The sequence below is a fragment of the Heteronotia binoei genome, chromosome 19 (genome assembly GCF_032191835.1).
Source record: "Heteronotia binoei isolate CCM8104 ecotype False Entrance Well chromosome 19, APGP_CSIRO_Hbin_v1, whole genome shotgun sequence".
Taxonomy (NCBI): domain Eukaryota; kingdom Metazoa; phylum Chordata; class Lepidosauria; order Squamata; family Gekkonidae; genus Heteronotia; species Heteronotia binoei.
Window position 1 is genome coordinate 36,647,445 of NC_083241.1, and position 25,797 is coordinate 36,673,241.

General features: G+C 50.1%; 1 protein-coding gene across 1 annotated transcript in view; it reads left to right on the forward strand.

Moving 5' to 3' along the window:
- PSTPIP1 (proline-serine-threonine phosphatase interacting protein 1) overlaps positions 1 to 25,797 on the forward strand; it is a 62,866-nt gene that overhangs the window by 31,228 nt on the left and 5,841 nt on the right. Inside the window, exons 4-11 of the mRNA XM_060259964.1 lie at positions 11,301 to 11,335; positions 12,685 to 12,791; positions 15,409 to 15,471; positions 16,252 to 16,350; positions 17,890 to 17,935; positions 20,207 to 20,286; positions 21,376 to 21,474; positions 24,802 to 24,898. Of these exons, the coding sequence (XP_060115947.1) occupies positions 11,301 to 11,335; positions 12,685 to 12,791; positions 15,409 to 15,471; positions 16,252 to 16,350; positions 17,890 to 17,935; positions 20,207 to 20,286; positions 21,376 to 21,474; positions 24,802 to 24,898 (626 nt within the window). The remainder of the gene's footprint in view (positions 1 to 11,300; positions 11,336 to 12,684; positions 12,792 to 15,408; positions 15,472 to 16,251; positions 16,351 to 17,889; positions 17,936 to 20,206; positions 20,287 to 21,375; positions 21,475 to 24,801; positions 24,899 to 25,797) is intronic.

Below are 25,797 nucleotides of genomic sequence, written 5' to 3' on the forward strand. Positions count from 1 at the left end.
TATTGCTGTTATATTGCATGTACATGTTTGATTGCCTCTAACAGGGCTCTCCTCCTGTTTCCTGGAAAGGAGCATTTGTGACATCACGTGTGTCAAGGGCACACATAAGTATTTTGTGTGCCCGTATAATAAGAAACATGATAAGAAACATCCCTTTATGGGAAGGAATGGTGGTTCAGTGGTTAGAGCATCTGCTTGGTAAGCAGAAGGTCCCAGGTTCAATCCCCAGCATCTCCAACTAAAAAGGGTCCAGGCAAATAGGTGTGAAAAACCTCAGCTTGAGACCCTGGAGAGCCACTGCCAGTCTGAGTAGACAATACTGACTTTGATGGACCCAGGGTCTGATTCAGTATAAGGCAGCTTCATATGTTCATGTTCATATTAGCCACAACTGCCCCGTAGAGCTCTGTGTGGCAGAAAAGACATCGATGAAATAGTTGTATGACCAGGGGTCATTTCGTAGAAAAAGACGTGCCAGATCTCATTAACACAACTCATTTGTGTAACTCATTTGCATATGTCACACACCCCGGATGTCCCCGGAAGGTGGATTAAATTCTATCAGCTCAGCATCTACCTTAAAATGCTTCTTGAATTATAATTGTCATCATTAAACCGTATGTGCAAAGCGACCTTTTTGGATCAAGCCCCACCTCCCCCACCCTGTCTTTTCATCTCCAGGCCGTTTCCTTAGCGATTTTCGTTCCGTTAATTCTGTTGCTCTTCATTTAGATTTTGAAATAATTGTGATTCAAGTCACAGAGCCCAGTGCCGTAAAAGTGAAAGTAACTTCCCCTCCCCTCCCGCCTTGTGGGTTCAGTCAGTTACTCTAGTTCTTGGGAAACTCTTAACGCCCTAACACCAGCGCTAACGACCATTTGGGATTAATTTCTTCCTGTTTCAGTTGTCAATCATCTCTGGATTTTTATTTTTATTTTTTTGCTTTAAAAAAATAGGCAAATCAAATGCGAGAACGGCTGCAGAGCCGGAATAAGTACGGAGGAGGGCGACCAAGATGACGAGCGAGTTGGAGCACCTTCCCTAGGAGGAAAGGTTGAAGAGGCGGGGACTTTCCGTTTGGAAAAGGGGTGACAGGATAGAGGTTTATAGAATTATGCCTGGGGTGGAGAGAGCTGACAATAAGAACTTTTTCTCCCTCTCCCAAAATGCTAGAACTCAAGGACATCTGATGAAGCCAGTGGGCAGTAGATTCAGGACGGACAAAAGGAAAGACTCCTATATACACAGAGTGATTCAAATGTGGAATTCTGTGCCAGAGGATGTAGTGGTGGCCACAGGAGTAAAGAGCTTTCAAAGGGGATTAGAGAGATTCATGGAGGAGAAGTCTATCAGTGACTACTAGCCCTGGTGACGGAGGGGAGCCTCCATGTTCAGAGGCACTAATTTCTGAATCCCAGAGCCAGGGGGCAACATCAGGGGAAGGCTTCAGCCTCTGTGCCCCATTGTCGGCCTTGCAGAGGAACTGGTTGGCCAGACAGGATGCTGGACTAGATGGACCATTGATCTGGTCCAGCAGGGCTCTTCTGATGCTCTTATGAAGGCCTCCGCCTCTCTTTCCTGTTGTTGGCCCTCCAGAGGAACTGGTTGGCCAGTGTGTGAGACAGGATGCTGGACTAGATGGACCACTGATCTGGTCCAGCAGGGTCTTCTGATGTTCTTATGAAGGCCTCAGCCTCTCTGCCCTGTTGTTGGCCCTCCAGAGGAACTGGTTGGCCAGTGTGTGAGACAGGATGCTGGACTAGATGGACCACTGATCTGGTCCAGCAGGGTCTTCTGATGTTCTTATGAAGGCCTCTGCCTCTCTGCCCTGTTGTTGGCCCTCCAGAGGAACTGGTTGGCCAGTGTGTGAGACAGGATGCTGGACTAGATGGACCACTGATCTGGTCCAGCAGGGTCTTCTGATGTTCTTATGAAGGCCTCAGCCTCTCTGCCCTGTTGTTGGCCCTCCAGAGGAACAGGTTGAACACTGTGTGAGACAGGAGGCTGAAATAGATGAACCCTCACTGGTCTGATCCAGCAGGGCTCTTCTGATGTTCTTATGAAGGCCTCAGCCTCTCTGCCGTGTTGTTGGCCCTCCAATGGAACAGGTTGAACACTGTGTGAGACAGGAGGCTGAAATAGATGAACCCTCACTGGTCTGATCCAGCAGGGCTCTTCTGATGTTCTTATGAAGGCCTCAGCCTCTCTGCCCTGTTGTTGGCCCTCCAGAGGAACAGGTTGAACACTGTGTGAGACAGGAGGCTGAAATAGATGAACCCTCACTGGTCTGATCCAGCAGGGCTCTTCTGATGTTCTTATGAAGGCCTCAGCCTCTCTGCCCTGTTGTTGGCCCTCCAGAGGAACTGGTTGGCCACTGTGTGAGACAGGAGGCTGGACTAGATCAGCCTATTGGTCTGATCCAGCAGCACTCTTCTTATGTTCTTATGAAAAAAAAAAAGGTGTGGGAATTGATAAAGTAGCTCCTCTTTCATAAGCATGCTCACAAGTTATATGAAGATGTTGGTGTGTGGTATGTGTGACTGTATTTTCTAACATTGCTATTCGGAAAATTAAAAAATGTGGTTTTCCTGTGTGAACATACATCTTGCAAATGCATCTTTCCTGCACACTGGTCTTGAAGGAGCACTTGAAGTTACAAGATGCCGCCAGGAAGTAAAATCAAATAGCCCAAAGCGAGGCTGGTTCTGACTGGGGTGATGGGTCTTAGTTTGGGACAATGACCTATTATGCATGGGTGTTTTCCCTTGCTTTCACCAATCATGTCTGTTGGATTTTCTTTGTCGTTCTGCATTGATTTTCCTCTCTTCAGTGCTCAGTTTGCTTTCTGGTCACTATGGAGATTAACTGTTATAGTGGGAGGTCTCCAGGTGTTACCTGGAGGATGGCAACCTTACTCATAGGCAGGGGTGGAATTCTAGCAGGAGCTCCTTTGCATATTAGGCTACACTGCCCTGATGTAGCCGATCCTCCAAGAGCTTACGAAAAAGAGCCCTGTAAGCTCTTGGAGGATTGGCTATATCGGGGTGTGTGGCCTAATATGCAAAGGAGCCTCTGTTAGAATTCTATCTCTGGACCCTGTACGAAGAGCCCTGTAAGCTCTTGGAGGGTTGGCTCCATCAGGGGTGTGTGGCCTAATATGCAAAGGAGCCCCTGCTAGAATTCTATCTCTGGACCCTGTACGAAGAGCCCTGTAAGCTCTTGGAGGGTTGGCTCCATCAGGGGTGTGTGGCCTAATATGCAAAGGAGCCCCTGCTAGAATTCTATCTCTGGACCCTGTACGAAGAGCCCTGTAAGCTCTTGGAGGGTTGGCTCCATCAGGGGTGTGTGGCCTAATATGCAAAGGAGCCCCTGCTAGAATTCTATCTCTGGACCCTGTACGAAGAGCCCTGTAAGCTCTTGAAGGGTTGGCTCCATCAGGGGTGTGTGGCCTAATATGCAAAGGAGCCCCTGCTAGAATTCTATCCCTGGACCCTGTACTAAGAGCCCTGTAAGCTCTTGGAGGGTTGGCTCCATCAGGGGTGTGTGGCCTAATATGCAAAGGAGCCCCTGCTAGAATTCTATCTCTGGGCCCTGTACTAAGAGCCATGTAAGCTCTTGGAGGGTTGGCTCCATCAGGGGTGTGTGGCCTAATATGCAAAGGAGCCTCTGTTAGAATTCTATCTCTGGACCCTGTACGAAGAGTCCTGTAAGCTCTTGGAGGATTGGCTACATCAGGGATGTGTGGCCTAATATGCAAAGGAGCCCCTGCTAGAATTCTATCTCTGGACCCTGTACTAAGAGCCCTGTAAGCTCTTGGAGGGTTGGCTCCATCAGGGATGTGTGGCCTAATATGCAAAGGAGCCCCTGCTAGAATTCTATCTCTGGACCCTGTACTAAGAGCCCTGTAAGCTCTTGGAGGGTTGGCTCCATCAGGGGTGTGTGGCCTAATATGCAAAGGAGCCCCTGCTAGAATTCTATCTCTGGACCCTGTACTAAGAGCCCTGTAAGCTCTTGGAGGGTTGGCTCCATCAGGGGTGTGTGGCCTAATATGCAAAGGAGCCCCTGCTAGAATTCTATCTCTGGACCCTGTACTAAGAGCCCTGTAAGCTCTTGGAGGGTTGGCTCCATCAGGGGTGTGTGGCCTAATATGCAAAGGAGCCCCTGATAGAATTCTATCTCTGGACCCTGTACTAAGAGCCCTGTAAGCTCTTGGAGGGTTGGCTCCATCAGGGGTGTGTGGCCTAATATGCAAAGGAGCCCCTGCTAGAATTCTATCTCTGGGCCCTGTACTAAGAGCCCTGTAAGCTCTTGGAGGGTTGGCTCCATCAGGGGTGTGTGGCCTAATATGCAAAGGAGCCTCTGTTAGAATTCTATCTCTGGACCCTGTACGAAGAGTCCTGTAAGCTCTTGGAGGATTGGCTACATCAGGGGTGTGTGGCCTAATAGGCAAAGGAGTTCTTGCTACAAAAAAAGCCCTCCAGAGTATTATACAGAGCTGATGGTCAGAGAAGGGGCCATTTGCATCGTACGTGGGAAGGAGAAGCCGGGTTGTGGCTGTTAAAATGGCTGCTGAATTTGTTCAAGTTAGGGGCCTCTAATAATTGTATTAGAGTTACCATGTCACTGCTGCGGGTAGAAGGTCTCCCACCCTTAGCGGCCTTACCTGCTGGCATTCCAGTGTCTGGGAGGATAAAGCAACCGCAACCACCACTGCAGGCATGACAGCATATCTGGGAAAACCTGGATGTGATGTTGCGCCTCTCTAGGAATCACCAGAAACTCTATGGTAAACCAGAGAGTTTTTTCCAGCAATTCCTGGAGAGGACTGGTATTACTTCTGGGGAATCACATTTTTTTTTAAAAAAATCCTGTTTTGCCTGCAAGGGTTCAGAACATAGTTCCCCGCTCCCCAAAGAACCACCCTGTGAGGCGAGTTAGGCCTGGTCTTAGGGTGCTTAGTGAGCATCGTGACAAAGAAGGGATTTGAACCCAGGTCCTAGGGTAACATTCTAGGTCTTAGGCCACACTGTCTTTCTAGAATCTAGAACTCAAGCCAGAAGTTTTCATGAAATAAGGTGTGTGTGTGTTTTTTTAAAGGAGACCTGAACACAAGTAGAACCAATCGGTTCTGTTAATCTCTGCACTGAATTTGGATCAGGGTCTGGAATCTCTTTTCATTGCTGGAGGCCATAGGCGTCACTAGGGTGGGTTGCACCCTGGGGTGTAACTGATTCAAGTCACCCCCCCATTGGGCATCACCGCTTTTGGAGGGCCGCGTCACCCCCTCCGCACACAACCCCACCCACTTCACATGGCCCCTCCCTCATCCACCCTCTGGTCACATGACCAGCCCCCGTAATCCAAGATACCAGTTTTGCAGCATTTAAGTTTCCCCCACTCACCCACACGCTTTTAGCTGAGCCGGCGGCAGCGCGGCCCCGGTTTCAGAATCCCGGCTAGCCCACACACAGCAGCAGCGTTCTAGTCCCAGGGCCAGCCCCTTCCTGTTGGGGGGGAGGTCATGGGTCAGTGCCTGGGGCCAATGAGAATTCTCTGGGGGAGGGCCGATGGCCCCCTTGGCCCCGCCCTAGTGACGCCGCTGCTGGAGGCTCAACTTGGGTATATAATTAATATTTCTAAGAACTGGGCTGCCTGAGGAAGCGTTTCACATTCCTGCAGAGGCAATTCCCTTCTTGGAATGAAAAATGCGACAAACAACAGATGGGCTTTTTTGCTTTGCTTTGTTTTCTTTGTTTTTTAGTTTTAGAGACTTTATGGACGTGTGATTCATTGACATTTGGTGTATAAAGGAGGCATATTTTTAAAGCAGGAAAGCACAGGGACACAGTACTGGCTGGCTTGCTGTCCCAGGGCGTGGCTTAAGATGCAAATGAAGGGTGTGGCCTAAGATGCCAATGAGTTCTCGCTGGGCGTGGCCTAAAATGCAAATGAGCTCCTGCTGCGTCCTGGTAATTAGATTGTAGAATCTAAACAGCGTCTGGCTGGCTCTTGACCTGTTTCAGTGGAGAAATCGTTTTTTAAAAAGTGCTTTTTCCTGCTCAGTGGATGCCAGCCCTTCATTTCTGCTTAGAACCAGGGCTTTTTTTGGTAGCAGGAACTCCTTTGCATATTAGGCCACACCCCCTGATGTAGCCAATCCTCCAAGAGCTTACAGGGCTCTTAGTACAGGGGCCAGGGATAGAATTCTAGCAGGGGATCCTTTGCATATTAGGCCACACCCCCTGATGGAGCCAACCCTCCAAGAGCTTGCAGGGCTCTTAGTACAGGGTCCAGAGATAGAATTCTAGTAGGGGCTCCTTTGCATATTAGGCCACGCACCCCTGATGGAGCCACTCCTCCAAGAGCTGACAGGGCTCTTAGTACAGGGTCCAGGGATAGAATTCTAGCAGGGGCTCCTTTGCATATTAGGCCACGCACCCCTGATGCAGCCAATCCTATAAGAGCTGACAGGGCTCTTGGCACAGGGCCTACTGTAAGCTCCAAGAGGATTGGCTACATCAGGGGTGTGTGGCCCAATATGCAAAGGTGGTCCTGCTACAAAAGAAACCCTGCACAGAACTAATGCATGGAAGGGCTTGGGGGGATTAGGGGCGTTGCACCTGCTGTTCTTGGCCCTGAAGTCCATGTCAGGGATTTGCACAGGGGACTCGCTAGCCTGATCTCATCAGATCTCGGAAGCCAAGCATGGTCAGCCTTGACTAGTACTTGTTAAGGAGACCTCCAAGGAATAACAGGGTGGTGATGACAGGCAGACGACGGCAAAGCCACCTCTGAAATGTCCCTTGCCTTTAGGAAAACCAAGTCTAGCTCGCCACCTAGTGGCGCACAATACGAAAAGAGCGAAAACTCCTGGCTGCCGGACAAATCTGAATAATCCAAATTATCAGGGAGATCTGCCATTCACGCATGAATCAGACCACATCTTCTCTCTCAGCTTTGCCATTTAGTCCCCTTGCTTTAAGATTCTTCTGTTTTTCGAATTTTACAGATTATCTCCTGGTCTTTACTCTCAAAACAACCCTTCCTTTCCTCTGGACTCTCTGCACATGCTCTCAATTCCACCCGTAGAACTCCGCTCAGGGCCGGCTCTGCCCCTAGGCAAGCTAGGCAACTGCCTAGGGCCGCGGGCCTTTTGGGCTGATTACTGGAACGCATGACTTCCATGTCAATGTATCTGAAGAAGAAGAAGATTTATATCCCGCCCTCCTCTCTGAATCTCAGAGCGGCTCACAATCTCCTTTATCTTCCTCTCCCACAACAGACACCCTGTGAGGTGCGTGGGGCTGAGAGAGCTCTGACAGAAGCTGCCCTTTCAAGGACAACTCTGCAAGAGTTATGGCTGGCCCAAGGCCGTTCCAAGTGGAGGAGTGGGGCAAGTGGAGGAGTGGGGAATCAAACCCGGTTCTCCCAGATAAGAGTCCACACACTTAACCACTACACCAGAGTGTGTGCACATGAAGGCTGATAGCTGGAATAAAACTTTGTGGGTCTTAAAGGGGTCCCTGGACTCAAACTTCTTTCTGGTGCTTCAGACCACCATGGCTACCCACTTGAATCTGGTAGAGGATGAAGCGGTCCCTCTTCAACATACCCCAAACGTATAATTTTCTTGCATTTCCACCCTGCCCCCCCTTGCCTAAATGGAGTGAGTGCTATTTTTGGGGTGCAAGAATGTTTGCTAAACTCACCCCCCCCCCCCATTCAGTTCAGCTTTCAGCTCCCTCCTTGAAAGGGGACCCCAATGCACTTCTGCGCCCAGTGCTGAAACGTGCTTGAATCCAAATATCAACGCTCCGAATTGGAAAGCCCCGCAAGGTTGAAATGGGGCCACAAGAGGGCGCTAGCGAAACACCATAGTGTGTCTTTTCAGGAGGGGAAGGGGGAAAGGCTATTCTATCCATTATATTGCTTTTGTAATATATTCCGATGTGCCGATCTGATCGGAAAGCTGCTGAGCGCAGAGGAAACCCTGGTGCAGAAGATGAAGGTGGTGTGGGGATATTGTGAAATAAAATGGGACTGGGATGATAAACAGGAGCCTGGTTGGATCAGAAAGAGAAACCTTTCCTTCTGGTTTCCTCACTAAGCATTTTAATTGATCCTAACGACAGCAGTCAGAGGCAGTTGGGCTTGATGGAGCCCATGTTACTGAAAAGCGGGGGTGGCCAACTTGCCAACTTAAGAGCCACATGGAATAAATGTCAGATGTTTGAGAGTCGCAAGACACGAATGTCAGGTGTTTGAGAGAGACACAAGACGGAAGGGAAGGAGGGAGGAAAGGAGGGAAATAGATGGAAGGGACAGGCGGAAAGAAAGCAACTTTAACTTTAAAGGGACAGCCAGTTTGATGTAGTGGTGAAGTGTGCGGACTCTTCTCTGGGAGAACCGGGTTTGATTCCCCACTTCTCCACTTGCACCTGCTGGAATGGCCTTGGGTCAGCCATAGCTCTGGCAGAGGTTGTCCTTGAAAGGGCAGCCTCTGTGAGAGCCCTCTCCAGCCCCACCCACCTCACAGGGTGTCTGTTGTGGGGGAGGAAGGGAAAGGAGATTGTGAGCCGCTCTGAGATTCTTTGGAGTGGAGGGAGGGATATAAATCCAATATCTTCATCTACCTCACAGGGTGTCTGTTGTGGGGGAGGAAGGGAAAGGAGATTGTGAGCCGCTCTGAGATTCTTTGGAGTGGAGGTCAGGATATAAATCCAATATCTTCATCTACCTCACAGGGTGTCTGTTGTGGGGGAGGAAGGTAAAGGAGATTGTGAGCCACTCTGAGACTCTTTGGAGTGGAGGGCGGAATATAAATCCAATATCTTCATCTACCTCACAGGGTGTCTCTTGTGGGGGAGGAAGGGAAAGGAGATTGTGAGCCGCTCTGAGTGTCTTCGGAGTGGAGGGCGGGATATAAATCCAATATCTTCATCTACCTCACAGGGTGTCTGTTGTGGGGGAGGAAGGGAAAGGAGATTGTGAGCCGCTCTGAGACTCTTCGGAGTAGAGGGCAGGATATAAATCCAATATCATCTTCTTCTTCTTTAAACGCATTCTGCAAGTCGGCCGACTGGGCAGTTGGAGCTTTGAGAGCCACACAATATGTGTGAAAGAGCCACATGTGGCTCCTGAGCCACAGTTTGACCACCCCTGATCTTGACCGTAACATACATCCGTGAGTGATTTCTCTCTTTCTCTCTAGATGTCCTGTCAGATATTCTCACAGTCAAGCACTGTGCAGGGGTTTTTTTGGAGAAGGAATTTACAGGAACGCAGTTCCAGCTTGCTTGGCATAAAGGGGGTGTGGCTTAAAATGCAAATGAGTTCCTGCTGGGCTTTTTCTACAAAAAAAGGTCCTGTGTGAAACAATGGTGATGACAGGGGGTGTGGCCTAATATGCAAATCAATTCATGCTGGTCAGTTCCTCAGCTGAACAAACAGCAGCTGGCCCATCAATCACTCTCCAGGCTCCAGTGTCAGCTGTTGATGATCAATCTCCTATAAGCTCTCCTCCTCCCACCTCAAGAGTTCGAAGCAGGCTCCGGAAAGAACTTGCAGAGCGAAGACATGAAGCACTCCGATGCTTCAGGTCTCTCAGCCCTGAGTTCTAGCAGAGTCACTGCCACCCAGGGAGCAGGCTGATTGAGGCTCCCATATAACTCCCAACCAGGACCTGGTAACCTTGTGGAAGCAACAAGTCTATTCTCTGGCTTGTATCCGCACTCTTTCCTGATTCCTGACCTGCTTGATTTCCTTGGCACCCTGACCTTTTGGCTTTTGGACATTGACTTCTGATTCCGGTTTGTGATTCTGCATTGGAGATTTGGCTCCTGCTTGACTTCCTGGACTTTGACCTTGGACTGGCTTTGGACTCCTGCCTGCCTGCATCCTGAGAACGTGACAGTGTTAAAAATATTGGTCGCAACCACTGCAAGTTGTGGAAATGTTGGTCTAAGGCAGGGGTCCCCAACCCCCGGTCTGCGGACCGGTCCCAGTCCGTGGCCTGACTGGAACTGGTCCGTGAAGCCTGGCCGCCCCGCCCCCCCAGCGGTGCTGTGCAGCCTCATTGCCCTGTCTCTCCTCACGCGCCTCCACCACCACTCTCCGACAAGGCAGAAGAAAGGGCAGTGAAGCGCTGCCTTCCCCAGCTCCTTAAGGCTCACCCCCCCTTCCCACGTCGATCTCAGCAGGAAAAACCTTTGTAGCAGCGGACGGCAACCTGCTGAAGAAGCGGACCTGCCCTTGCCTCCTCTCCACTTCCTTCCTGGGTGTGGGAAGGAAGTGGGGTGGAGACAAAGGCAGCGCCGCTTCTTCAGCGGGTTGCCGTCTGCTGCTACCAAGGTTTTTCCCGCCAAGATTGGCATGGGGAGGGGCGGTGCCAGCTCTAAGGAGCCAGGGAAGGTGGTGTCTCACCGCCCTTTCTTCTGCCTTAAAACGGGGAGTGGTGGTGGAGGTGCCGTGACGAGAGACAGGGCAGGAAGGCTGCACGGCCGAGGAGGGGATGGTGGGGAAGCTGCACAGCTGTGGGGGAAGGGCGGTGTTTGTGGCGGGGAGGCTGCACGACCGCGGGGGTGGTGTTGGCGGAGCCGAATTTGGTGCCCCCACCCTGCCAACCCTGGGGCCGTGGTGGGTGGGCTGGCCCTGGTGCCGGTCCCTGGCACCACAAAGGTTGGGGATCACTGGTCTAAGGGATGGTATCTCCTGTGTCATCGCGATCCTAACAGTGAAAGTCGATGCGGATGCTGTAGTTAGAGAATCAAATTAGGAGTGATGTGGGTTCGAGTCCTGTCTCTGCCATGAAGCCAACTGGCTGACTGTGGGCTGGGGCTCATAGTTCCTCAGGCTACTCTACCCCACAAGGTCGTTGTGAGGACAGAATAGAGGAGAAGTAGACCCAGTGCCACAAGAGAGTTGTGGGCAGGACCTTTTTTTGTAGAAAAGGCCCAGCAGGAACTCATTTGTATATTAGGTCCCACCCCCTGATGTCACCATTTGTAGAAAAAGTCCAGCAAGAACTCATTTGCATATTAGGCCGCACCTCCTGATCCCAAGCCTGCCAAAACTGTGTTCCTGTGCTTTCCTGCTAAAAAAAAAGAAAGGTCCTGGTTGTGGGAAGGTCGGTGTAGAAATCTGTGGAGGTCGGTGTAGAAATCTGTGTAAAATGGAGGCCGGTGTAGAAATCTGTGTAAAATGGAGGTCGGTGTAGAAATCTGTGTTGCCAGGCCTCTAAGAATGCTTTGCGATTGTATATGACTCGTCAATAACAGGCCATGCTTCCCTCTCCTTTGCAGCACCCTGAAAGCTTCCTTTGAGATTCTAAAGCAACGTAAGTACTTTTATGAACTTCGTGTTGGGTACTTTTGCGTATGCTTTGCTTTGAGCAAAAGCGAACCGGTCAGGAGGGTACCAGTGTGGGGTATCCTTGGCCTGGATTGCCCAGGCTGGCTCGATCTCATCAGATCTTGGAAGCAAAGTAGGGTTTGCCTTGCTTAGTATTCGGGAGGGCAGCCTTCAAGGAATACCAGGGTCGTGACGCAGAGGAGGCAAGAACAAACCACCTCTAAAGCACGTTTTGCCTTAAAAACAAGTCTAGCTCGCCACCTAGTGGTGCATAATGCTAAAAAGAGCTAGAACGTCTGGTTTAAGTGCGCGGACTCTTATGTGCGAGAACCGAGTTTGATTCTCCACTCCTCCACTCGCAGCTCTTGTAGGAGTTGTCCTTGAAAGGACAGCTTCTGTCAGAGCTCTCTCAGCCCCGCCCACCTCACAGGGTGTCTGTTGTGGGGGAAGAAGATAAAGGAGATTGTGAGCCGGTCTGAGACTCGGATTCAGAGAGAAGGGTGGGGTATAAATCTACGGTCTTATTATTATTCAGCCACCTCTCTGAATATCCTCCAGGCCGCCGGTAGGGGTCAGTCACCAGAGGTCTCCATGACTTCCAGATGCTTGGACGCACACACACAAATACAAAAAAGACACCAACAAAACCCCATTTAAAAAACAAGTTTTGGGACCCCTGTCCTACACTCTTGTCATTAGTTTGAGGTGTGATTGACCTGTGGATGGGGAGGGACGGTGGCTCAGTGACAGAGCAGCTGCTTGGGAAGCAGAAGGTCCCAGGTTCAATCCCCGGCATCTCCAGCTAAAAAGGGTCCAGGCAAATAGGCATGAAAAACCTCAGCTTGAGACCCTGGAGAGCCGCTGCCAGTCTGAGTAGACTTTGATGGACCGAGGGCCTGACTCAGTAGAAGGCAGCTTCATATGTTCATACATCTTGGATTAGAGGAAGTATTCCAATTCCTGAGCTAGGCAAAGAGGAGGGTCTCAAGATAGGGCCACAATCCGCAAGGAACGTCTCCTCTATCACAGTCCCGGACTCAAATAATTCTTAATTACAGCGATGCCAATTTTTGAACTGTTTGAGCTTCCAGCTACCTTTCCGGAGCAACCTACCCCGAATAATTGCTACGTGGCATCTTTTCATTGGAAAGGAACGCTTTTCGGTTAATCCAAATGCTTTTCTTCCCGGCTGAATAGATGCTGCGCAGCAATGCCTTCTGTCTTGCCGAGAGCAAAATTTTCAACGGCGACAGAAATGACTGTCGCCGACTGACATGTCCTTGCTCGGTTCCTACACAAAAAGGTTTGTTCAACGGGTTCTTTGATCTTCCCCAGAAATTGAAAGCGTCGGGAATTCTCACATCCAGCTGGCCGCGATGCTGCGGGATGAGCTGAAAGGCCTTGAAGAGTTCAGAGAGAGACAGAAGGAGCAGAGGAAAAAGGTGAGGCCCGGCAGAAACCATCACGAGCCGGCATTGCAGAACGGCCTAAACTAGGAGCGGCCAAACTTGATTAACGTAAGAGCCACATAGAATAAATGGCAGATGGTTGAGAGCCACGAGCAAGGAAGGAAAGGAGGGAGGGAAATAGATGGGAGAAGGGAGGGAAAGGTGGAAAGAAAGCAACTTTAACTTTAGATGCAATTCTCCGAGCCACCAGCTGGCTTAGGCTGGAGAAGTGATTTAAAGAGACAAATCTCTTCTCCCAGCTGGCTGATGGGGTGGTGGGGGCTTTGATTTTAGAGCAGCACGATGTGTGTGAAGGAGTCGCATGCGGCTCCCGAGCTGCAGTTTGGCCACCCCGGCCTGTAATTTGGGTCGTGGCTCAGTGGTAGAGCCTCTGCTTTGCCTGCAGAAGGTCCCAGGTTCAGTCCCGGCATCTCCGGTTTTAAAAGGACCAGGTAGGAGGCAATGGGAAAGACCTCCGCCTGGAGAGCTGCTGCCAGTCTGAGTAGACGATTCTGACCTTGATGGACAAAGGGGATGGTTCAGTCTAAGGCAGATTCATGGGTGCGGTCTGCTTAACCCTTTCCCTTCCCTGATGTTTGTGGTCTCAAAATCAGCCCTTCTCCAACCAGGCCTCACCTGGAGGTCAGCACATTTACCTGGACAGGACAACAGCCAGGAAGTGGGGCTACTCAGGAGTCGATGCATCATTGACTTTAAAGCTGGGTTTCCCAAGGGGGGGAAAAACTGTCTTCTCAGCAAGACCAGCCCTGTTTCTAACTCCCCTTGACATTAGTTATTACTTCATTAGGTTGAGGCAGCCTACGCAGAAACCCTCTAAAGAGTTCTGTCTCCTGAAGACATTTTGGCTGTCCTCCAAGTACAGAAACATTTGTATTTGGCTGAATATTAAGCGAGGAAGAGGCGTTTTCACATTGATTAAAACGGCAGTCCCGGTTTCTTCTCCCCCCTTTGCAGACCTGTAATTTTGCAGGAGGGACGTGAGACTTATTAGTCACCGTGAAACACATTCATACTTAAAGATAAATCCACACACAGGGCATTTCTTTGGAAGTGTAAACCCGCTATAGACATATTTAGAATCTATATTCAAAGGAACAGCTACCGGGAAATGACTTCAATTGAATTATCTGGGATTATTTGTTTCCTCATTGAATTAGTCTTATTGAGGCAGGAGGTATCATTTAGCAGGCCACGGTAACATCGAGGCTAGACTACTGTAATGCACTCTTCATGGGTCTGCCCTTGAAGTCAACCCGGAGACAGAATGCCACCGCTCGGTTAGTATCAGGAGCCAGACGAGGTGCGCATATAAACCCATTTGGTGGTCACTTCATTGGCTGCCAATCAGCTACTGGGTTATATTCAAGGCACTGATTATCCACTAGGTCCAGCTCTGGAAGACTCTATATAGGGTGCATTACAGTATATTATCACTCGGTGTCATTTCCATGTTTTCTGCTGGCACAATGCCACTTCTTCAGAGAGGGCCTTTTGGGTGGCAGCCCCATGGTGATTAGAGCAGCCAGTCTCCAGGTGGCGCTAGAGGTCTCCTGCAATGACACCACTAAGTAGGCACGATATATTGGGAGGTTTATTTTAAAACGTTCAGTGTCCTAGTAATTACATTATCTTGAAATGTTTATCTTCTAATGATATGGACTGGTCGGAAGCGGTTGCTGAATTTCTTGCACATTCTTTTAAATAGCTGTAATATTCAAAATTTACTGATCTCTTGGGTTCCCCCCTTCCCCCCCAAATCCTACCAACCTGTGGTTGAGGGGATAGGAAATAACAAAAGCATCATGCCTAATATGCTATGCTCATTCATATTTCAGTAATCCTAGTCTTGCACAATGCCCATTAGATGTCTCCGAATACTGACCAACACTGTGCTTGTGACAAGTCTCTGTATGGACTTATCCAGGGCTTTCTTTGTAGCAGGGACTCCTTTGCATATTAGGCCACACCCCCCAGATGGAGCCAACCCTACAAGAGCTTACAGGGCTCTTAGTACAGGGTCCAGAGATAGAATTCCAGCAGGGGCTCCTTTGCATATTAGGCCACACACCCCTGATGGAGCCAACCCTCCAAGAGCTTACAGGGCTCTTAGTACAGAGTCCAGAGATAGAATTCTAGCAGGGGCTCCTTTGCATATTAGGCCACACACCCCTGATGGAGCCAATCCTCCAAGAGCTTACAGGGCTCTCAGTACAGGGTCCAGGGATAGAATTCTAGCAGGAGCTCCTTTGCATATTAGGCCACACACCCCTGATGTAGCCAATCCTCCAAGAGCTTACAAGGCTCTTTTTTGTAAGCTCCAGGAGGATTGGCTACATCAGGGGGTGCGTGGCCTAATATGCAAAGGAGTTCCTGCTGCAAAAAAAGCCCTGGCTTATCCATGTACACTGTGCTTTGAGTCCCAATGACAAAGATGGGTTATAAAGAAATAAATGTCTATCCTAAAAGCAACGCAGAGTCACCAGCCTTGCAAGTTATGCTGCAATTGCAAAAAACACTTGAAAAATGGCTCATTTAGTTCCCCTGCTAGAAGGGCCAACGGAATGACAAAAACTCTGTGTCTTTCCTGCAGTACGAAAACAGCATGGATAGAAGCCACAAAACCAAGATTTCGCTCTATAAAAAAACAATGGAGGTAAGTTACAGCTTTGAAAGGGGATACCTGAGCACCAGTGAGGTGGTTAGAGCCAAGCAGGCAGTAGGAAAATACCTTGGTTGAAATACTGCAGTTTGGCATGAGATTTCCTGGGCTAATTAATTCATTCATTTTTGTATGGCAGTGTGTGTAGCATACCCAGGAGATTCTAAGATCGTCCGGCAATCTCCTGGAATCACCACTGATCTCCAGGTGACAGAAATCGCCTTTGAAAGAAAATGGCTGCTTTGGAAGGAGGACTTTAGGGCATTACAGTCCACTGAAATTCCTTCCCTCTCCAAACCCTGTCCTCCTCAAGCTCCACCCCCCCCAAATCTCCAGGTACTTCCCAACCCAGAACTGGCCACCCTTCATTGAAGCCCCTCCCCTTCTCAAACCCTGCCCTCTTTAGGCTCCACCCCCAAATCTCCACGTACTTCCCAACCCGGAACTGGCCACCCTTCATTGAAGACCCTTCCCTCCCCTTCTCAAACCCTGCCCTCTTTAGGCTCCACCCCCAAATCTCCACGTACTTCCCAACCCGGAATCTCCACATACTTCCCAACCTGGAACTGTTCACCCTTCATTGAAGCCCCTCCCCTTCTCAAACCCTGCCCTCTTTAGGCTCCACCCCCCAAATCTCACGTATTTTCCAACCTGGAGTGGGTGATTCAACCTGAGACAGAGACCAGCTGAGTCTTTCCCTTTCCCCCAAATTTGGTTTTCTCCCAACTCCTGTCTGCAGTCTCATGGCCTGTGTCTGTCTCTCTCTGGTTCCAGTCCAAGAAGACGTATGAGCAGAAGTGCAAAGAGGCGGATGAGGCCGAGTTGGCCTTTGAACGGATCAGCGCTGTGGGCAACCAGAAACAAGCGGAAAAGGTAATTCTTCAATCTCACAGGAGGGATTTAACGGGCCACAAAAAGTGGACTGCATCACTCAGAACCTAGTTTTCCCTGAGCTGCCAGCCTCCAGGTGACACCTGGTGATATTCTGGGAGCTCCATCACCATGGAGAAAATAGTTGCTTTGGAAGATGAACTCCACGGAAGTTCCTCCCCTCCCCTCCCCAAACCCCGCCTTCTTCAGGCTCTGCCCCCAAATCTCCAGGTTTTCCTAACCTGCATCTGGTAACCCTACTGTGGTAGTATGCCTGTGTTGGGGCTGTACCATTTCTGTCTGCAGGAAACGTCTCTCGAGAAAAGGATGAAAACTAGTGTATCAGGCCACAGACTTTAGAACATAAGAACATAAGAGAAGCCATGTTGGATCAGGCCAACGGCCCATCAAGTCCAACCCTCTGTGTCACACAGTGGCAAAAAATGTTATATACACACATACACTGTGGCTAATAGCCACTGATGGACCTGTGCTCCATATATTTATCTAAACCCTTCTTGAAGGTGGCTATACTTGTGGCCGCCACCACCTCCTGTGGCAGTGAATTCCACATGTTAATCACCCTTTGGGTGAAGAAGTACTTCCTTTTATCCGTTTTAACCTGTCTGCTCAGCAATTTCATCGAATGCCCACGAGTTCTTGTATTGTGAGAAAGGGAGAAAAGTACTTCTTTCTCTACTTTCTCCATTCCATGCATTATCTTGTAAACCTCTATCATGTCACCCCGCAGTCGACGTTTCTCCAAGCTAAAGAGTCCCAAGCGTTTCAACCTTTCTTCATAGGGAAAGTGCTCCAGCCCTTTAATCATTCTAGTTGCCCTTCTCTGCACCTTCTCTAATGCTATAATATCCTTTTTGAGGTGCGGCGACCAGAACTGCACACAGTACTCCAAATGAGACCGCACCATCGATTTATACAGGGGCATTATGATACTGGCTGATACTTTCCCCCTGACATGCTAGCTTTCTGTGGGGAGGAATATTTGTTGGTTATAAGAAGAGTGTTAGGATTGCCAGCCTCTAGTAGGGATTGTGTCTAAGTGGCAGAGCATCTGCTCGACATACAGAAGGTCCCAGGTTCAATCCCCGGCATCTCCAGCTAAGAAGGACCACGTAAGAGGTGATGGGAAAGACGGCTCTGCCTGAGACCCTGGAGAGCTGCTGCCAGTCTGAGTAGACAATTCTGACTTAGATGGACCGAGGGTCTGATTCAGTAGAAGGCAGCTTTGCGTGTTCATGTGACCTGGAGATCTGGATTTACAATGGATTTAAGGGCAGGTAGCTTGCGCTTATCCCAATGAGTATGCGTGCACGAGCACAGACCCAGCCCTCTATGCCAGGGGTGGCCAACGGTAGCTCTCCAGATGTTTTTTTTTGCCTACAACTCCCATCAGCCCCAGCCAGCATGGCCAACGGCTGGGGCTGATGGGAGTCGTAGGCAAAAAAACATCTGGAGAGCTACCGTTGGCCACCCCTGCTCTATGCAACTGGATCAAGCCCCTGTTCTCTCTTTACATTTCAGAGCCAGACCAAAGCCAAGCAATGCAAAGAAGCGGCCAATGAAGCAGGTACCCCCTTTACAGTTCAACGAAACGGAGGCTCAAGGGACAGTTTATTTTTCGCTCACCCTGCCTTTCAAACGCACTGCCTTCATCGGTTCCAGCGGTCTTACACAAACATGAGGGCTAGAAACTTTTTCTAAAAAAAAACAGAGCTCGCCGAAAGAATAGGAAGCGCTTGTCAGTGCTGGATCAAACCCTGTGGTGGCCCTTAGGCAGTAGAAATCTTGGGGCCCCCTCACAAATTATTTTAGAGTCTGAGCACCCGCCCCACCGCCCACTGCTCCTGCTGCAGCCTGCAGGCACCTTCTTAAAAAGTCCCTTTGACAACACCAGCAGCAGTTGAGCAAAGAGAAGCTCAGTGGCTGGCTGCACGCGCAGGGTGGGAAGGCTGCAAGCAGGGGGGAAACTGGGGGGAGCCGGTCCGGGGCCCCTAAAGGCGGGGGGGCCCACAGGCCGGTGCCTACTTGTTAATCTGGCTCTGGCGCTTGTAAGCCTTTCAGCACCATAGTGGTGTACCCTTTCTCTGGTAAGATGGCCCTATGCGAGAGCTAGCTAGCGAAACTCTGTGGCCCTTTCCTAGGTGGGCATGCCAATCTCCAGGTGGGACACGGGGATCCCCTGGAATGACAACTCCTCTCCAGGCTACAGAGATCAGTTCCCAGTGTCAACTCCTGTGAGTTTTTCCCCATTAAACGACTCAAGGGGGTTCAAGAGCGCAGTTTATTAACATTTCGGGTTGGACAGGCGTTGCTGAAACTGCTTTTGGCGGGTCAGTGACCCCTAAATATACCTTACCAATAACCGTTACAAATTCAAGCCAAAAGCATTCCCTCCCTCCTGAGTTTTTCCCCATGCACGCCCCCTTCTTCGCAGGTGCAGCAGCAAACGAGGCACGTTGGCCTTGAGTACAGGGCAGAGAGACTGCACAATGGCGTCAAAGGAATGCCAGAGATAGCAGCTAGGCTAAAAGAAGCAAGGTTGCTACAAAGCAAAAGAACGCATATAACAAGGGTGGTCAAACCGTGGCTCTTGAAGCCCCCACTGCCCTATCGGGTGGCTTGGAGAAGGCATTTGTCTCTTTAAATCACTTCTCCAAGCCAAGCCAGCTGGCAGCTTGGAGAATGCATTTAGAGTTAAAGCTGCTTTCTTTCCACCTCTCTCTCCCTCCTCCCACCCCCATCTATTTGCCTTCCTTCCTCCCTCGTCTCACGGCTCTCGAACGTCTGATGTTCATGTCTTGCGGCTCTGAGACAGCTGCCATTTATTCTATGAGGCTCTTACGTTTAGCAAATTAAGTCACCCCTGGCGTATAATATTACAGGCCAGCACCCCCATAATGGCAAGAGTACTCTTGACATTCCCCTGGAGAAAATGGGTGCTTTGGAGGGGGAATTCTATGGCATTGCACCACACTGAGGTCCCTGCCCTCCCTGGGCTTCACCCCCAAATCTCCAGGAGTTCCCCGACCTGGAGCTGGCAATGCCATGCCCCATCCCCTGTCAGGGGTCAGGGAGGAACTGGGAACCCTATTCTGATGTGTGCATCATCTTTATCTGTGGTATATAAACATACACAGCGCTGATGCTTCTTAAAGATTCAGAGTCCGCAGCGGACAAAAGTCCTGCCAATCAAGAAAATCCAGGCCTTTTAAGCTACAATATGTGGACACTGATCTGCTGGGGTGGGGGTTGTCGAAAAAGCCCAGCAGGAACTCATTTGCATATTAGGCCACACCCCCTGAAGCCACCATTGTTTCACACAGGGCCTTTTTTGTAGAAAGAAGAAGACTGCAGATTTATATCCCACCCTTCTCTCTGAATCAGAGACTCAGAGCGGCTTACAATCTCCTATATCTTCTCCCCCTCACAACAGACACCCTGTGAGGTGGGTGGGGCTGAGAGGGCTCTCACAGCAGCTGCCCTTTCAAGGACAACTCCTATGAGAGCTATGGCTGACCCAAGGCCATTCCAGCAGCTGTAAGGGGAGGAGTGGGGAATCAAACCCGGTTCTCCCAGATAAGAGTCCGCACACTTAACCACAACACCAAACTGGCTCTCCAGCAGGAACTCATTTGTGTATTAATTTAGTTTAGTTTAATTAGTTTTGTTTATTCACAGCCTGAACTAGATTTAGAATGAATATCATTTGCACATTAGGCCACACACCCTCTGAAGCCAAGCCAGCTGGAACTGTGCTCCTATTAGTTTGCAGTAGGTCTAACCATAAGACTTTCATTCCATATGTGAACTTTTCCTCTTTGCCTCTCTATTGATGCAGAAAGAGTGTACAAGCAGAACATAGAACTGCTGGATGCGGCGAGGATTTCCTGGGAGCAAGAACACATCAGCACGTGTGAGGTGAGGGGACTGGATCAGGGTTGCGACTTGCGTGGGCTTCTTCGTCATGGCCCACTGTTGACGTTTGCCAACAAGGTCTGACAAAATTTCTGCGTGACAGTTCGGAATTCGAACATTGCAGTGGCTGGGAGGCTTGGGTTCACATCACAATTTTTCCTGCCTAAAGTTTTTTCCATGGCAATAGTTTGAAGCGGGGGGACCAAACTGCGGCTCGGGAGCAACATGTGGCTCTTTCACCCATATTGTGCAGCTCTTGTAGCCTCCACCGCCTGGTCGGCTGGCTTGGAGAAGGCATTTTTCTCTTTAAACCCAGCAGCTTGGAGAATGCATTTAAAGTTAAAGTTGCTTTTTTCCACCTCTCCCTCCCTGCTCTCTCTCTCTTCCTTCCCTTGTGGCTCTCAAACATCTGACATTTAGTCTACATGGCTCTTATATTAAGCAAGTTTGGCCTTCCCTGAGTTAGACATTAAACAGGGTTGGCCCCCAGATTGGTACTTGGATGGGAGACCACCAACGAAGCCCGGGGTTGGGGACAGGCAATGGCAAAACATCTCTGAACACCTCTTGCCTTGAAAACCCTCTGAGGGGTTCCTGTACGTTGGCTACGTCTTGCTGGAACTTTCTACCCCGTAGGCAACCTTTTAAAGCATCGTTAAAGCACTGCCTCTTCGAAAATGCATTGGTGCAGAAATGCATCGGGGGGGGCCTCCTTTCAAGGAGGGAGCTAAAACAAGAGTTAAAACATTTGGTGCATTCACACTACACTAAAGAATGTGTTTTACGTCTGCATTTTTTACTGTGTAAGAACAGCAAAAATGCATTGGTGCAGAAATGCATCGGGGGGGGCCCCTTTCAAGGAGGGAGCTAAAACAAGAGATAGAACATTTGGTGCATTCACACTACACTAAATAATGTGTTTTACGTCTGCATTTTTTACTGTGTAAGAACAGCAAAAATCCGGATGCAAAACACATTATTTAGTGCAATGTGAACGCAGCGATTGAGGAGGAAGGTGGGATCATGGAAGGGAAACTATGACTGTGAACAAACCTGATTTCTAACTCTTTTCTTTTTTTTAATCGAATGTAGGCATTCCAGCTCCAGGAATGCGACCGGATCACCATCTTGCGGAATTCCTTGTGGGTTCATTGCAATCAGCTTTCTATGCAGTGTGTGAAGGATGATGAGGTAAGTGGGATGAAAAGGGACTCCGTGGCTCAGTGGCAGAGCCTCTGCTTGGCATGCAGAAGTTCCCAGGTTCAATCCCCAGCATCTCCAGCAAAAAAGGGCCAGGCAGGAGGTGAAGGGAAGGACCTCAAGCTAAGACCTTGGAAATCCACTGCCAGCCTGAGTAGACAATACTGACTGTGATGGACAAAGGGTGGAGAAAGACTGTGGCTCAGTAGTAGAGCATCTGCTTGGCATGCAGAAGGTCCTCGGTTCAATCCCCGGCATCTCCAACCGAAAGGACCAGCCAGTAGGTGACATGAAGGATCTCTGCTGGAGACTTTGGAGAGCTTCTCCCAGGCTGCGTAGACAATATTTGACTTTGATAAAGCAATGCGCTGGATTGGCATTCTGCTAGGCTAAAAAGGGAATGGAATCCTTCAGCAAGTGAATAAGGTACAGTGATGGGGCGATCGTTAGATCAACAGGATTGGGAATGTAACCAAAAATGATTGCTGAACTTGAGTGGATTCACAGTTTCAGAACAGGGGACATAGGATTCCTATCTCCTTACAGATGCTAATTCCCCATCCCTCCAGCATTTCCTTTCCGCTCTGATCAAACTGATTACAATATCAGGACTCAGAGATTTCCATTAGTCTATTACAGCTAAAATAGTCTGTTACAAGTCTGTATTGGACACTGCCAGTGTCAAGGAGAATCCCAGCCCACACCTTGAGCCTGAACGTTGGGAACTGCTTCTGAAGCTGTAGCTTTCAATATCTATGTGATTGCATTATACTGGTCCCTCCGGTATTCTCTAATATAACCAGCAGTGGCTGTCAAACGGAGAAGGTCTTTCCTATTATCTAATTCACAATTTCACAACAATGGAGCCCCTAGGGCTGAATAGGGACATAGGATTCCATCCCATCCTATTGTCTGATGAAGTGTGCTTTTAGCACACAAAAGCTTACATCCTAAATAAAACTTTGTCAGTCTTAAAGGTGATCCTGGACTCCAGCTCTGGAAATCTTATTTTATTGGGGGGCTTGGAGGACATTCAGAGAAGCGGCTCAATACAGCCTGCCTCTGCCTCCTGGCTCTGGTATTCCTTGGAGGTCTCCCATCCAAGTACTTGCCAGAATTAGCTCTGCTTAGCTTCCGAGATAGGGCTTGCCTACCCAAAAAATCTTGTTGGTCTCTAAAGGGCTAGTGGACTTGAAACTGGCTTACTTAAAATTGAGCGGCTGTTGAGTTTTTTAAAAAGGAAACTTGTTCTGAAAAGGTTCTTGCAAGAAAACCATCAACTACGAAACAACATTCAGACCAGTTTCGCAGTAGACCTTTAATCCTGGTTTAGCCTTATCCCCAAAACAGAGCCGTCGCATGGGAGTAAGCGAACTAGACTATTGCCTAGGGTGCCAGCTCCCAGAAGGGGCAGGCACTCCCTCCCTGCTTGTGCTGTCCCTGAGCCTCTGCTGCTCTTTTGGCTCGGAGGGAGAGGAGGTTCAAGGACAGTGCAAGCAGGGAGGGGACGCTCGCCCCTGCTGGGAGCTGGCACCCTAGGCAATAGCCTAGTTCGCCGATTCCCACACGCCGGCCTCAAAGCAGAAGGAACACTTGGCCTTTCTCTTCCCCGGTGCCCTCAAGGATGCGGGGGGAGGGAATCACAGCTTGTTCGGCTCTGAGGGATCGGATCCCTCAGAGCCGAAAGAGCTGCGTTTCCCTCCCCCTGCATCCTTGACGGCATGGGGGAAGAGAAAGGCCGAGCGTTCCTTCTCCTTTGAGGGATCAGAGGGGTTTCCACCGATCCCTCAGAGCTGAAAGAGCTGCGTTTCCCTCCCCCTGTGTCCTTGAGGGTGTGGGGGAAGAGAAAGGCCGAGCGTTCCTTCTCCTTTGAGGGATCAGAGGAGTTTCCACCAATCCCTCAGAGCCAAAAGAGCTGCGTTTCCCTCCCCCCCGCGTCCTTGAGGGTGTGGGGGAAGAGAAAGGCCAAGCGTTTCTTCTCCTTTGAGGAATCAGAGGGGTTTCCCCCGATCCCTCAGAGCTGAAAGAGCTGCATTTCCCTCCCCCTGTGTCCTTGAGGGCGTGGGGGAAGAGAAAGGCCGAGCGTTCCTTCTCCTTTGAGGGATCAGAGGGGTTTCCCCTGATCCCTCAGAGCCAAAAGAGCTGCGTTTCCCTCCCCCCACGTCCTTGCGGGCGTGGTGGAAGAGAACGGCCGAGCGTTCCTTCTCCTTTGAGGGATCAGAGGGGTTTCCCCAATCCCTCAGAGCCAAAAGAGCTGCGTTTCCCTCCCCCTGCGTCCTTGAGGGCGTGGGGGAAGAGAAAGGCCGAGCGTTCCTTCTCCTTTGAGGGATCAGAGGGGTTTCCCCAATCCCTCAGAGCCAAAAGAGCTGCGTTTCCCTCCCCCTGCGTCCTTGAGGGCGTGGGGGAAGAGAAAGGCCGAGCGTTCCTTCTCCTTTGAGGGATCAGAGGGGTTTCCCCAATCCCTCAGAGCCAAAAGAGCTGCATTTCCCTCCCCCTGTGTCCTTGCGGGCGTGGTGGAAGAGAACGGCCGAGCGTTCCTTCTCCTTTGAGGGATCAGAGGGGTTTCCCCCGATCCCTCAGAGCTGAAAGAGCTGCATTTCCCTCCCCCTGTGTCCTTGAGGGCGTGGGGGAAGAGAAAGGCCGAGCGTTCCTTCTCCTTTGAGGGATCAGAGGGGTTTCCCCTGATCCCTCAGAGCCGAAAGAGCTGCGTTTCCCTCCCCCCACGTCCTTGCGGGCGTGGTGGAAGAGAACGGCCGAGCGTTCCTTCTCCTTTGAGGGATCAGTGAGGTTTCCCCCGATCCCTCAGAGCCAAAAGAGCTGCGTTTCCCTCCCCCCACGTCCTTGCGGGCGTGGTGGAAGAGAACGGCCGAGCGTTCCTTCTCCTTTGAGGGATCAGTGAGGTTTCCCCCGATCCCTCAGAGCCAAAAGAGCTGCGTTTCCCTCCCCCCACGTCCTTGCGGGCGTGGTGGAAGAGAACGGCCGAGCGTTCCTTCTCCTTTGAGGGATCAGTGAGGTTTCCCCCGATCCCTCAGAGCCAAAAGAGCTGCGTTTCCCTCCCCCCGTGTCCTTGAGGGTGCGGGGGAAGGGAAAGGCCAAGTGTTCCTTTGGCTCTGAGGGACTGGAGGAGCTCCCCCGATCCCCCCGAGACAAAAGAGTGGCGCTGAATGCCCAGTGTGATGACATCGTGAAAGTTTTTAATTGGGGGGGGGCACGCCCCGGGCCTGCCCCAAGCCAACATCCTACACTAAAATCAAATTGGTCTCAATGTTCAGTTTGCAAACTCTGCACCGCTGACCCTTCTTTCCTGCCACCACACAGATTTATGAAGAAGTCCGGCTGAGCTTGGAGAATTGCGACGCGGAAGCCGATATGAATTTCTTTGTTCAGAGCAAGATGACGGGAACGGAGCCGCCAGGTAACCGGACGCAAGGGATCGTGGCTTTTGTCTTCCTGGTTTTCAGCTCCCAACTCCAGTATGGGAGGCAGATATGTGGGCAGACGCCCCTCCCCAAAATGCAGAATGGTCAAGGACAAAAATATAATCAGGGTTGAAGGACTAAATGGATTCATTGCCATCGTGAGCAGCTGTGACTTCACTGAGTGAGCTGTGCTTAGAACAGCACCGTCCCCTTTAAGATTTTGACTCTTTAATTGCCGGCAGGGCTTTTTTGTAGCAGGAACTCCTTTTCATAAGAGGTTACGCCCCCCCCCCCGATGTAGCCAATCCTCTTGGAGAATTTTAATAGTTTTTAATTAATTATGGTTTAAAATGTTGTTTTTGTACTATGTATATTAAACCTTGTTGTTAGCCGCCCTGAGCCTGCTTCGGCGGGGAGGGCGGGATATAAATAAAAGGTATTATTATTATTATTACTATTATTATTATTATAGTAGGTCCTGTAAGAAGAGCCCTGTAAGCTCTTAGAGGATTGCTTACATAAGAGGGGCGTGGCCTAATATGCAAATGAGACCCTGCTACAAAAAAGCCCTGAGGCTACACACCCCTCGATGTAGCCAATACTCCAAGAGCTTACAGTAGGCCCTGTACTAAAAGCCCTGTAATCTCTTGGAGGACTGGCTCCATCAGGTAGGGGTGAGGCCTAATATGCAAAGGAGTCCCTGCAACAAAAAAAAGTCCTGATGGCCTTATTCTTTGATGGAGCTGGACCAGTGTTCTTTGCCTGCCAGTCCTGATAGCTTCCTGCATTCCAGGGATATCCTGTTTGCACTAAAAAAACTGTTGCGGGGCCACAAATGTTGAAGACCTTGCTGTTGACAGTTATAGAAAGGCCTTATACAGCTGGCCAGAAGTAC